This window comes from Oncorhynchus clarkii, chromosome 30, assembly GCF_045791955.1.
Source record: "Oncorhynchus clarkii lewisi isolate Uvic-CL-2024 chromosome 30, UVic_Ocla_1.0, whole genome shotgun sequence".
Classification (NCBI taxonomy): Eukaryota; Metazoa; Chordata; class Actinopteri; order Salmoniformes; family Salmonidae; genus Oncorhynchus; species Oncorhynchus clarkii.
Window position 1 is genome coordinate 29,763,712 of NC_092176.1, and position 15,335 is coordinate 29,779,046.

General features: G+C 42.5%; 1 protein-coding gene across 1 annotated transcript in view; it reads right to left on the reverse strand.

Moving 5' to 3' along the window:
- LOC139389856 (NMDA receptor synaptonuclear signaling and neuronal migration factor-like) overlaps positions 1-15,335 on the reverse strand; it is a 60,464-nt gene that overhangs the window by 11,633 nt on the left and 33,496 nt on the right. The window contains exons 5-9 of the mRNA XM_071136843.1: positions 14,927-14,932; positions 12,192-12,269; positions 8,665-8,729; positions 7,246-7,335; positions 217-344 (exon numbers count right to left, since the gene is read on the reverse strand). Coding sequence (XP_070992944.1) covers positions 217-344; positions 7,246-7,335; positions 8,665-8,729; positions 12,192-12,269; positions 14,927-14,932 — 367 coding nt within the window. The remainder of the gene's footprint in view (positions 1-216; positions 345-7,245; positions 7,336-8,664; positions 8,730-12,191; positions 12,270-14,926; positions 14,933-15,335) is intronic.

The following is a 15,335-nucleotide window of genomic DNA, read 5'->3' on the forward strand; positions in this document are numbered from 1 at the left end:
TAACTATTACTAACAACACACTGTTAATAACTATGAATAACAACACACTGTTATTAACTATTAACCACACACCGTTATTAACTATTAACAACACACTGTTATTAACTATTAATAACAATAACTCCTCTACTTGCACTGCTATTTTTATTTTCTTCTTTTTTATTTTTGCTATGAGAGGCTGAATAACTGGTCTCTTAGGTGACCTGAGCATCTCACCATGATTTTGGGTGGGATGAAGTCCTCTCCCTCACAGGCTGCTCTCTCCATCTCTCTCTCCTCCTCCCAGTCTGCATCCTCCTGTGATCCTTCATCTAGAGCCCCTGAGGAGGACTGCAAGTCCCCACCTAACACACACACACACACACACACACACACACACACACACACACACACACATAGTGGGTGAGAGATGAAAGGATAGCAAACATACTATTAAAGGAGAGTTTGCAATCAAAAGCGACGCACCTGGCAGCTGGCTGTTTGTAGATTGAACATAGAACAGGCGTTATAGAGACAACTAGAGGAAACAGAACACATGATCCCTTCCCTAGACATCACCAGCAATAAGGGAACTGAACACATTATCCCTTCTCTAGACATCACCAGCAATAAGGGAACAGAACACATTATCCCTTCTCTAGACATCACCAGCAATAAGGGAACTGAACACATTATCCCTTCTCTAGACATCACCAGCAATAAGGGAAGAGAACACATTATCCCTTCCCTAGACATCACCAGCAATAAGGGAACAGAACACATTATCCCTTCTCTAGACATCACCAGCAATAAGGGAATTGAACACATTATCCCTTCTCTAGACATCACCAGCAATAAGGGAATTGAACACATTATCCCTTCTCTAGACATCACCAGCAATAAGGGAATTGAACACATTATCCCTTCTCTAGACATCACCAGCAATAAGGGAACTGAACACATTATCCCTTCTCTAGACATCACCAGCAATAAAGGAACAGAACACATTATCCCTTCTCTAGACATCACCAGCAATAAGGGAACTGAACACATTATCCCTTCTCTAGACATCACCAGCAATAAGGGAACAGAACACATTATCCCTTCTCTAGACATCACCAGCAATAAGGGAACTGAACACATTATCCCTTCTCTAGACATCACCAGCAATAAGGGAACTGAACACATTATCCCTTCTCTAGACATCACCAGCAATAAGGGAACTGAACACATTATCCCTTCCCTAGACATCACCAGCAATAAGGGAACTGAACACATTATCCCTTCCCTAGACATCACCAGCAATAAGAGAACAGAAGACATTACCCCTTCTCTAGACATCACCAGCAATAAGGGAACTGAACACATTATTCCTACTCTAGACATCACCAGCAATAAGGGAACTGAACACATTATCCCTTCTCTAGCCATCACCAGCAATAAGGGAACAGAACACATTATCCCTTCTCTAGACATCACCAGCAATAAGGGAACTGAACACATTATCCCTTCCCTAGACATCACCAGCAATAAGGGAACTGAACACATTATCCATTCTCTAGACATCACCAGCAATAAGGGAACTGAACACATTATTCCTTCTCTAGACATCACCAGCAATAAGGGAACTGAACACATTATCCCTTCCCTAGACATCACCAGCAATAAGGGAACTGAACACATTATCCCTTCTCTAGACATCACCAGCAATAAGGGAACTGAACACATTATTCCTTCTCTAGACATCACCAGCAATAAGGGAACTGGACACATTATCCCTTCCCTAGACATCACCAGCAATAAGGGAACAGAACACATTATCCCTTCTCTAGACATCACCAGCAATAAGGGAACTGAACACATTATCCCTTATCTAGACATCACCAGCAATAAGGGAACTGAACACATTATCCCTTCCCTAGACATCACCAGCAATAAGGGAACAGAACACATTATCCCTTCTCTAGACATCACCAGCAATAAGGGAACTGAACACATTATCCCTTCCCTAGAAATCACCAGCAATAAGGGAACTGAACACATTATCCCTTCCCTAGACATCACCAGAAATAAGGGAACTGAACACATTATCCCTTCTCTAGACATCACCAGCAATAAGGGAACTGAACACATTATCCCTTCTCTAGACATCACCAGCAATAAGGGAACTGAACACATTATCCCTTCTCTAGACATCACCAGCAATAAGGGAACTGAACACATTATCCCTTCTCTAGACATCACCAGCAATAAGGGAACTGAACACATTATCCCTTCCCTAGACATCACCAGCAATAAGGGAACAGAACACATTATCCCTTCTCTAGACATCACCAGCAATAAGGGAACTGAACACATTATCCCTTCCCTAGACATCACCAGCAATAAGGGAACTGAACACATTATCCCTTCTCTAGACATCACCAGCAATAAGGGAACTGAACACATTATTCCTTCTCTAGACATCACCAGCAATAAGGGAACAGAACACATTATCCCTTCCCTAGACATCACCAGCAATAAGGGAACTGAACACATTATCCCTTCCCTAGACATCACCAGCAATAAGAGAACAGAACACATTATCCCTTCCCTAGACATCACCAGCAATAAGCGAACAGAACACAATATCCCTTCTCTAGACATCACCAGCAATAAGGGAACTGAACACATTATTCCTTCTCTAGAAATCACCAGCAATAAGGGAACTGAACACATTATTCATTCTCTAGACATCACCAGCAATAAGGGAACTGAACACATTATCCCTTCTCTAGACATCACCAGCAATAAGGGAACAGAACACATTATCCCTTCTCTAGACATCACCAGCAATAAGAGAACTGAACACATTATCCCTTCGCTAGACATCACCAGCAATAAGGGAACAGAACACATTATCCCTTCTCTAGACATCACCAGCAATAAGGGAACAGAACACATTATCCCTTCTCTAGACATCACCAGCAATAAGGGAACTGAACACATTATCCCTTCTCTAGACATCACCAGCAATAAGGGAACTGAACACATTATCCCTTTCCTAGACATCACCAGCAATAAGGGAACATAACACATTATCCCTTCTCTAGACATCACCAGCAATAAGGGAACTGAACACATTATCCCTTCCCTAGACATCACCAGCAATAAGGGAACAGAACACATTATCCCTTCTCTAGACATCACCAGCAATAAGGGAACTGAACACATTATTCCTTCTCTAGACATCACCAGCAATAAGGGAACAGAACACATTATCCCTTCCCTAGACATCACCAGCAATAAGGGAACTGAACACATTATCCCTTCTCTAGACATCACCAGCAATAAGGGAACAGAACACATTATCCCTTCCCTAGACATCACCAGCAATAAGGGAACAGAACACATTATCCCTTCTCTAGACATCACCAGCAATAAGGGAACTGAACACATTATCCCTTCCCTAGACATCACCAGCAATAAGGGAACAGAACACATTATCCCTTCTCTAGACATCACCAGCAATAAGGGAACAGAACACATTATCCCTTCCCTAGACATCACCAGCAATAAGGGAACTGAACACATTATTCCTTCTCTAGACATCACCAGCAATAAGGGAACAGAACACATTATCCCTTCCCTAGACATCACCAGCAATAAGGGAACTGAACACATTATTCCTTCTCTAGACATCACCAGCAATAAGGGAACTGAACACATTATCCCTTCTCTAGACATCACCAGCAATAAGGGAACAGAACACATTATCCCTTCCCTAGACATCACCAGCAATAAGGGAACAGAACACATTATCCATTCTCTAGACATCACCAGCAATAAGGGAACTGAACACATTATCCCTTCTCTAGACATCACCAGCAATAAGGGTACTGAACACATTATTCCTTCCCTAGACATCAACAGCAATAAGGGAACAGAACACATTATTCCTTCTCTAGATATCACCAGCAATAAGGGAACTGAACACATTATCCCTTCTCTAGACATCACCAGCAATAAGGGAACTGAACACATTATCCCTTCTCTAGACATCACCAGCAATAAGGGAACAGAACACATTATCCCTTCTCTAGACATCAACAGCAATAAGGGAACTGAACACATTATTCCTTCTCTAGACATCACCAGCAATAAGGGAACAGGACACATTATCCCTTCTCTAGACATCAACAGCAATAAGGGAATTGAAAACATTATCCCTTCTCTAGACATCACCAGCAATAAGGGAACTGAACACATTATTCCTTCTCTAGACATCACCAGCAATAAGGGAACTGAACACATTATTCCTTCTCTAGACATCACCAGCAATAAGGGAACTGAACACATTATTCATTCTCTAGACATCACCAGCAATAAGGGAACAGAACACATTATCCCTTCCCTAGACATCACCAGCAATAAGGGAACTGAACACATTATTCCTTCTCTAGACATCACCAGCAATAAGGGAACTGAACACATTATCCCTTCCCTAGACATCACCAGCAATAAGGGAACTGAACACATTATCCCTTCTCTAGACATCACCAGCAATAAGGGAACTGAACACATTATTCCTTCTCTAGACATCACCAGCAATAAGGGAACTGGACACATTATCCCTTCCCTAGACATCACCAGCAATAAGGGAACAGAACACATTATCCCTTCTCTAGACATCACCAGCAATAAGGGAACTGAACACATTATCCCTTATCTAGACATCACCAGCAATAAGGGAACTGAACACGATATCCCTTCCCTAGACATCACCAGCAATAAGGGAACAGAACACATTATCCCTTCTCTAGACATCACCAGCAATAAGGGAATTGAACACATTATCCCTTCCCTAGACATCACCAGCAATAAGGGAACTGAACACATTATCCCTTCCCTAGACATCACCAGCAATAAGGGAACTGAACACATTATCCCTTCTCTAGACATCACCAGCAATAAGGGAACAGAACACATTATCCCTTCTCTAGACATCACCAGCAATAAGGGAACAGAACACATTATCCCTTCTCTAAACATCACCAGCAATAAGGGAACTGAACACATTATTCCTTCTCTAGACATCACCAGCAATAAGGGAACTGGACACATTATCCCTTCCCTAGACATCACCAGCAATAAGGGAACAGAACACATTATCCCTTCTCTAGACATCACCAGCAATAAGGGAACTGAACACATTATCCCTTATCTAGACATCACCAGCAATAAGGGAACTGAACACGATATCCCTTCCCTAGACATCACCAGCAATAAGGGAACAGAACACATTATCCCTTCTCTAGACATCACCAGCAATAAGGGAATTGAACACATTATCCCTTCCCTAGACATCACCAGCAATAAGGGAACTGAACACATTATCCCTTCCCTAGACATCACCAGCAATAAGGGAACTGAACACATTATCCCTTCTCTAGACATCACCAGCAATAAGGGAACAGAACACATTATCCCTTCTCTAGACATCACCAGCAATAAGGGAACAGAACACATTATCCCTTCTCTAGACATCACCAGCAATAAGGGAACTGAACACATTATTCCTTCTCTAGACATCACCAGCAATAAGGGAACAGTACACATTATCCCTTCCCTAGACTTCACCAGCAATAAGGGAACAGAACACATTATCCCTTCTCTAGACATCAACATCAATAAGGGAACTGAACACATTATCCCTTCTCTAGACATCACCAGCAATAAGGGAACTGAACACATTATTCCTTCTCTAGACATCACCAGCAATAAGGGAACTGAACACATTATTCCTTCTCTAGACATCACCAGCAATAAGGGAACAGAACACATTATCCCTTCTCTAGACATCACCAGCAATAAGGGAACTGAACACATTATCCCTTCCCTAGACATCACCAGCAATAAGGGAACTGAACACATTATCCCTTCTCTAGACATCACCAGCAATAAGGGAACTGAACACATTATTCCTTCTCTAGACATCACCAGCAATAAGGGAACAGAACACATTATCCCTTCCCTAGACATCACCAGCAATAAGGGAACTGAACACATTATCCCTTCTCTAGACATCACCAGCAATAAGGGAACTGAACACATTATTCCTTCTCTAGACATCAACATCAATAAAGGAAACAGAGAACATTAACCCTTCCCTAGACATCAACATCAATAAAGGAAACAGAACACATTATCCCTTCACTAGACATCAACATCAATAAAGGAAACAGAACACATTATCCCTTCACTAGACATCAACATCAATAAAGGAAACAGAACACATTATCCCTTCACTAGACATCAACATCAATAAAGGAAACAGAACACAATATCCCTTCACTAGACATCAACATCAATTAAGGAAACAGAACACATTATCCCTTCACTAGAAATCAACATCAATAAAGGAAACAGAGAACATTAACCCTTCCCTAGACATCAACATCAATAAAGGAAAGAGAACACATAGACCACAGGTTACAGAGACATACAAAACATGAAGATGAAGGACAACACTTTGAACAGACAACCACAGAGCTTTGGAACAGACAACCACAGAGCTTGGAACAGACAACCACAGAGCTTGGAACAGACAACCACGGAGCTTGGAACAGACAACCACAGAGCTTGGAACAGACAACCACAGAGCTTGGAACAGACAATCACAGAGCTTGGAACAGACAACCACAGAGCTTGGAACAGACAAACACAGAGCTTGGAAGAGACAACCACAGAGCTTGGAACAGACAATCATAGAGCTTGGAACAGACAATCATAGAGCTTGGAACAGACAATCACAGCATGGAACAGACAATCACAGAGCTTGGAACATACAAGCACATATTCAGACAGACCCAGGACATATACATAGGATGACAGAGACGTACAGTCCGTAAAGAACGGACAGAAACGGTAGAGCGTCACAGTCTGATGTGAAGAGGATGAGGACAAATACAGTCATGGTCAAACTGTCTGTAGAGGAGAGCTTCTTTCAATGATCACAGAGAGAAAACGTGTGTGTGTGTGTGTGTGTGTGTGTGTGTGTGTGTGTGTGTGTGTGTATGTGTGTGTGTGTGTGTGTGTGTGTGTGTGTGTGTGTGTGTGCACAGGTGTGTAGTGTAGATACAATCTTTTTCATGTTTGTGCCTGAAAATAACAAAAATAATGTACATGCTTATGCCGAGTATGCTTGAGTGAAGGTGTGTTCGCGTATGTGTCATTGCATGTCACCTTGCATGAGTGAGTGTGTGTATAGTATTTGTGTGGACTCACTGTCTCTAGAGCCATGGAGAGAGTCAGGCTTCATGGGGATGGGGTCACTCCAGGAGCGGTTGAAACTCTTGGCTCGGCGGTCAGCATATGCTGATGAAGGAGTGGAGGATAATGACAATGAGTGGAGGATGACGAGGGGGATCACACATACACTTTCCCTAAGCAACCCCACACACACACACGCGAGCCCTAAACACACATCCATATTCTCCTGAAGTGTACACTCGTTCACTATTTCAAATCTAAAAGCATTGGATTGGTGGAGGCTAGAGGGAGTTTTCACCATACTTTCAAATCAGTGAATGAAGGGGAGTAGGGATAATTGGGACATAACCACTCAACACAGACGCCAAAACACACTTCCCAAATGTACAACACATGCCGTTTCATTTAAATCAGCACCCCTGTTTGGATGAAAACAGTTTAGTTGTATTCCTCTTACCGTGTCATCATAACTATATAGTGGCACTGAGTGGGTGAACATCTGGTGTTCCAGCTCACAGCTGGGGCTGGCGTATCCAAACCACCCAGTCACTTAATGCCTGCTAATGAGGTCCATTCCTCTACTAACATCTTCTAACAAAACATCCTACCGTAAAAACCCTGCTAATATAATCCATTCCTCTACCAGCTTCTTCTAACAAGACATCCTACTGTAAAACCCCTGCTAATATAATCCATTCCTCTACCAGCTTCTTCTAACAAGACATCCTACTGTAAAACCCCTGCTAATATAATCCATTCCTCTGCCAGCTTCTTCTAACAAGACATCCTACTGTAAAACCCCTGCTAATATAATCCATTCCTCTACCAGCTTCTTCTTACAAGACATCCTACTGTAAAACCCCTGCTAATATAATCCATTCCTCTACCAGCTTCTTCTTACAAGACATCCTACTGTAAAACCCCTGCTAATATAATACATTTTTCCACCAGCTTCTGCTAACAAGACATCCTACTGTAAAACCACAACTTGGAAGCTTTTATGCCATGCAGTTAATTATCTTGACTCTTGGACCACTTTGAGGAGACCGAGAGTTCTGATCTCCTCACATATTTAATTATTTCCCAGACAGGTTTAAATGGTAATGGAAACTAGATTTACTTCCTAAAGTGTTTCCATTCCTCTTTAAATTTAGAGGGCACTGAATCTAGAGGGGAGAATATGTGGAAAGTGGTGGGTGAGGTGGAATCCGATGTGTTTAGGAGACTTCACTACTAAAGCTCCACCACGCCCCCTGCACCAGACCACTTTCAACTAGATAATATGGAGCCAAACTTATTTCTAAATGCATACATGTACCTTTAACCTACCATACTGTCCATTCTATCCAGCACATGTACTGTATAGGCTACATGCATTTAGCACAAGCACACTAATGAAGTCCACATAATAATAAGCTACGACGCCACACTCACTGGGGAACTCACTCTGAGCCTTCATTCTGCGGCTGCCCACCATTCTCAGGTGCTTCCGGAAGTTTCTGTTGTAGAAAATAAAAGAGGAGAGGAAAGGGGAGGGAGGGAGGGAGGGAGGGAAGAGACGGAAAAGAGAGAAGGAGGGGAGAGGGTTTCAGTATACAGTGAACGCCACAGACACAGAGGGTGAAAGGCAGAAGAAGAGGAACAGTTTAGTAACTTATCTGGACAGGAAAGTGAAACAGCTTTTCAATCAATGCCTGGCCATGGACTGCAGGATCGAGTGTTTGAAGTTATTCAGTCATATCTGATTCAGTTCAAACTCTCTCATGACCTGATTCAACTGCATCAGAAGAGATGAACTCTTTCACAAAGGTTGGTCGGTCTGACTCATCCATAAGCTCCTCAGAAAAAAAATGTGTTTCTGTCTGTGATTCTGCCATCATCCACTGACAAGCTCTTGAAAATAATAATAAACATGTCAATTTAGTCACACAGAAAGTGTTCTCAATGTAGGACACTGTGGAGAAGATTTAGTAATGAATAGAGATAACCTTGTTACCTGAACCTTGTACATTGCCTCCTCATAACCATGAGAAAAACAAATGTTGTATCTCTTTCTTTGAGAGGCAATTACAAAGGCCTTTTTCCTGAAACACATTCGATGATATGGCTTAATAAGGTGCTCATGTACAACTCATGTATGCTAAACCTCCCCTCCTTCTATCCCTCTCTCTCTGACTTAGACGTTAAAATTAGACTTTGACTTAGAAGTTTAATACTGCCCTCCCTCTCATCCCTCATTACTCCTCTTTTCCACCCACTTCATCCCTTATTCCCTTGTCTCTTGCTCTACAAAGCTGGGTGTCTGGCATCACACATCCATGGTTACGATTCATGTTGTGGATCAAACAGAGTCATTATGTATACTTGTGTGTGTGTGCGCACGTTCAAGTTATTGTCTTCAGTTTACCCACAAACACTGCATGCCTTAAAGGATTAAAATAGGGAAAGACAGGAAGTAGAGAGGGAAAAGGATAAGGGGAAACAGAGGAAAGAAACAGCCCGAAGTGGAACACAGTGGAATAATTGAAACAAGCCTAAACCAGTGTTTATCATACTTCATGAAGGCTTGTCTGACTCATGGTGCTGTTGTGCGTTCATGAAGGCTTGTCTGACTCATGGTGCTGTTGTGCGTTCATGAAGGCTTGTCTGACTCATGGTGCTGTTGTGCGTTCATGAAGGCTTGTCTGACTCATGGTGCTGTTGTGCGGTTATGGTATGGGCAGGCATAAGCTACGGAAAAGGAACACAATTGCACTTTATCAATGGAAATTTGAATGCACAGAGATACCGTGATGTGATCTTTAGGCCCACTGTCATGCCATTTATCTGCCGCCATCACCTCATATTTCAGCATGATAATGCACGATCCCATGTCGCAAGGATCGGTACACAATTCCTGGAAGCTGAAAATGTTCCAGTTCTTCCATGGCCTGCATACTCTCCACACTTCAATTCCTGCTAATATCCAGCAACTTCACACAGCCATTGAAGAGGAGTGGAACAACATTCCACAGGCCACAATCAACAGCCTGATCAACTGCGATTTAGATGGTCACACCAGATACTAACTTGTTTTCTTATCTGTGACCAACAGGCGCATATCTGTATAGTCATGTAAATCCATTAGATTAAGGCCTTGTGAATTTATTTCAATTGACTGATTTCCTTATATGAACTGTAACAGTAAAATCTTAGACATTTTTGCTTGTTGCGTTTATATTTTTTGTTCACTATAAATTGATTTAGAATGAGACATGTACTCAAAAATGTACCCAAATAAAAATATAGAAAAATAAAGTTGCCCAAATGCCACTGTAATTGAAGAATGACCCAGTGTGAATATCCTAATTAGCTAACCATGTTGGAAAAAGCATACCTCATGCTGTGCATTCTGTGTCCAATTTATAATGGTTATTCATTTCCCAAACTATTTCACTGAGACTGTTGCCCAACAGCTTGCATTAACAAGCCAAAGGTAATTTGTGTTTTCTAGACAGCTGGGTTTCAAATTAAATATTGTCAAGGTCTCTTACACAAATCAACTGGATGCCTTTGATGGCACGATGTTCTGCCTGGAATGACTCCCGAATGACTCAGAGAGAGAGAGAGAGAGAGAGAGAGAGAGAGAGAGAGAGAGAGAGAGTTCTCTGTGAGCTATAAAGAACATATCATGTGTGTTGGTGCTGACTGATATTATCCTTTAGACCTAGATTAATGAGGAAGGTTCCGGTGTGCATGCGTGTGTGTGTGTTACTCTTCTTCGTCCTATCGCCACCCATCCATATGTTTTCCTTTCATCTAAATATAATAAATCTAACCAAATCAATACAATCAAGAACCCATCTCATACACATGAGAACCCTGGGGCACTGAATACACTGACAATATACTGTACCCTTCATGCTGTAAAGACAGAGCTACACTGTGATACATTGATGCCTACAGTCACAGCCAAACAACACTATCCAGGAGAAAAGTGAGCTACACTCCAGTCTGGATGAACACAGTCACACCTCAGTGTGCACTGCAGCAGCTCAATGTTTAAGACGGTCACACCAACACTTGCACCATGAAAAATGGCAAACGTTGATTCATCTCCTATTGTTGCACAGCCAACGGGACTGCGGACTGAAAAGTAGAACAATTTAGCAAATGGCTACATTTGACCAAAGACTTAAGGGTCCTGATCAAAAGTAGCACACTACATAGTGAATATGGTGCCATTTGAGACAGCTGTACCGCTGTAGATGGGACCAGGAGCTGGGTTGGACTTAGTGAGACTGACACTGTGCTACAATAGCCTTCCTCCTTTTTTCCCCAGCCCATCCATGTCCAGACAGCAATCACAGCAAACCAGACACTCACGCACACCAAATTACTATTGACTTCTGGAGTCAATTGTCTGGCCCTTTTTGGTGACAGGCAAAGGTTTCCCTGACTTTTCAAAACCTACATCAGAAAATGATCTCCAATAATATTTTGTTCAGGGTAGACTTTAACATGGCCGCCTGTCAGCATGCTCCTTTGGAACACTTGGAAAATGTGGAATTTGAGGGTATTGTGAAAATTCCATAATCTGAAAAAGTTCAAAGTTATATGATTTTATGATTTTCATGTCTCTGAGCTCACATGCTCGACATTGTACTGTTGAGAATGCAATCAGAACTCCATTTCACGTTTTACATTTGATCGAGCTATTCCAGTCAGGAAATATACCGGGCCTGGGATTTTAAAGTAGTTTTCACAAAGTGTTGTATCATAAAGATCCTTAGAACAGTGAGAGGCTATTGAGACAAGGCTGGTCATTAGAGTTGGTCTGACGCGCTGTGTGTGTGTGTGTGTGTGTGTGTCTCTGTTTACGTATGTCTGTGTCTCAGTGCAGGGGTTGTTGGGGCGTGGGGGGGACAACACTACAGCACTACATACAGGTGCAGGACAGTCAGGTCAGACATGGACCATACCTCTCAGTCTCGGTTACTGGAGCGGTTGCCTCTTGTTCCCTTTTCCTCCTCTTTCTCTCAGCAATGCCCCGGAATGCCCTGCTGGGATGTCACAGTGTTAACGGGGTCAGAGGTGAGGGGCTGGGGGTGTGAGTGCAGAGTTATAGAGCGTTAGTGAGACGGGATCCACGTCACAGAGCCACTACAGTGTTGCAACAAGTCAGCGGCTAGTGGGTTAGAGCCAGCAGAACAGGTAAGTGTTGTACACCACACACAAACATGGTGCACACTGCAGACTGACACACACTGCAGACTGACACACACTGCAGACTGACACACACTGCAAACTGACACACACTGCAAACTGACACACACTGCAGACTGACACACACTGCAGACTGACACACACTGCAAACTGACACACACTGCAGACTGACACACACTGCAGACTGACACACACTGCAGACTGACACACACTGCAGACTGACACACACTGCAGACTGACACACACTGCAGACTGACACACACTGCAAACTGACACACACTGCAGACTGACACACACTGCAGACTGACACACACTGCAGACTGACACACACTGCAAACATACACACACTGCAAACTGACACACACTGCAGACTGACACACACTGCAAACATATACACACTGCAAACTGACACACACTGCAGACTGACACACACTGCAGACTGACACACACTGCAGACTGACACACACTGCAGACTGACACACACTGCAAACTGACACACACTGCAAACTGACACACTGCAAACTGACACACACTGCAGACTGACACACACTGCAAACTGACACACACTGCAGACTGACACACTGCAAACTGACACACACTGCAGACTGACACACACTGCAAACTGACACACACTGCAGACTGACACACACTGCAAACTGACACACACTGCAAACATGCACACACTGCAAACTGACACACACTGCAAACTGACACACACTGCAAACTGACACACACTGCAAACTGACACACACTGCAAACATACACACACTGCAAACTGACACACTGCAAATTGACACACACTGCAAACTGACGCACACTGCCATCTGACACACACTGCAAACTGACACACACAAGGATACTATCAAGCCACCAATCAGAGACCAAGAGGAGCAGAACTTAGACAGAAACAGGGCCACAACGGTCAAGTACACAGGAAACTATCCATTGCACCAATTGTGTGTGTGCATGTGAGTGTTTGAGTGATTGAGTGATTGAGAGTGTGGGTGTTTCCCTCTGAAATGGATATATGCTGTGACAGGGTGCCAAAAGAAGTAACCATCATGCCTGACAGCATTTATCAGAGTCCTATCCATGTCCTATGCACTAGGCTCAAACATTATCAGTCAGACAGATGATGAGAGCTGTGTGTGTGTGTGTGTGTGTGTGTGTGTGTGTGTGTGTGTGTGTGTGTGTGTGTGTGTGTGTGTGTGTGTGTGTGTGTGTGTGTGTGTGTGTGTGTGTGTATAAACTAGACTGTTGTATGCTGTGGTATAAAATAATAATCACTATTAAGACGATACAATAGATTACTTTACAACCAGGTCTAAACTAGATCTATGAATACTGAACAACTCCCATGTATAATCTATTCACTCTCTGTGCATCCCAAATGACACTCTATTCCATTTGTATTGCACTACCTTTGACCAGGGTAGTGCACTATAAAGGAAATAGGGTGCCATTTGGGATGATACCTTTTCTTCTATCTACACAAGGACCACTAAAATGATTAGTGGTATAATTACTTCATCCTGGAACTACCTACAATGTGGACTTTTCATTACACCTACTGTATGTATAATACAATATTGCGTAACTTTAGTACATTACTGAAGGCAATTCTCTGTTCCTTCTGAAAGGTCGTCCTTTTGTTGCACTGAATGAACTCAGATAGAAGAGAATGATGTGTGTGTGTGTGTGTGCGTGTATACAGTATATATATATATATAGAGGTATGACCCTGGCTGTGTCTGGTACAGAGGAACAGAACACTATGCTACCATCTCATCTGACTCACTGTTCTATATAACTCTGTCTGTCATATATTCTGCCTTTGCCTGGTACAGAGGAACAGAACACTATGCTACCATCTCATCTGACTCACTGTTCTATATAACTCTGTCTGTCATATATTCTGCCTTTGCCTGGTACAGAGGAACAGAACACTATGCTACCATCTCATCTGACTCACTGTTCTATATAACTCTGTCTGTCATATATTCTGCCTTTGCCTGGTACAGAGGAACAGAACACTATGCTACCATCTCATCTGACTCACTGTTCTATATAACTCTGTCTGTCATATATTCTGCCTTGTTGGATCGTTATATTAATACAATATAATACTAGCTATACTGTAAGACAAACCAGTTCAATTGAAAGTCTTTATAAATGGACGATAAAGATGTTTTTTAAAGCCATCTAGTGATAAATCAATCTATGCTTATTTACAATTTAGACTCATTATGTTGAATATGTTTATTCATTGGAGATTTTGATACTAAGTAATGTTTTATTCATTGGAGATTTGGATACTCAGTGATGTTTTTCCATAACTTCAAACACTCAGCCAGGCAAGGGGGTTAAATAGGGGTTAATGAGGACACTGGAGACAGTAAGTAGTAGCACAGGAAGAGATAGATAGCCAAGAGTCAAAAGGAGAGTAAATTGTCTGAGGCGCACAGGGAAGGAAAAAAAAATTGTTACTCACGATATTCTGTAGACGCAGTTGGTGCAGGCAGGAGTTGGTGCAGGCAGAAGTTGGTGCAGGCAGGAGTTGGTGCAGGCAGGAGTTGGTGCAGGCCGTGTGGAGAGGGAAGGGAAGAGAGGACAAAAAAGTTAGACACTTCAGTAATAAATATTGGACTTGACAGACAGATATACTGTACACTTGGGAGGGTTAGCTGTTAATCATATGATATTCCAGTCAAGGACACTGTACGCATCCCAAATGGCGCCCTATTCCCTACATTGTACACTACTTTTTACCGGTCAACAAAGTACACTATATGTGGAATATAACACAGGGCCTGTGACACCAGGTGTGGATCCAAGGGGAGTGAGTACTAAGTAAGAGGAGAGGACAGGTGACGCAGAGGAACAGAGTGACAGAGACATAT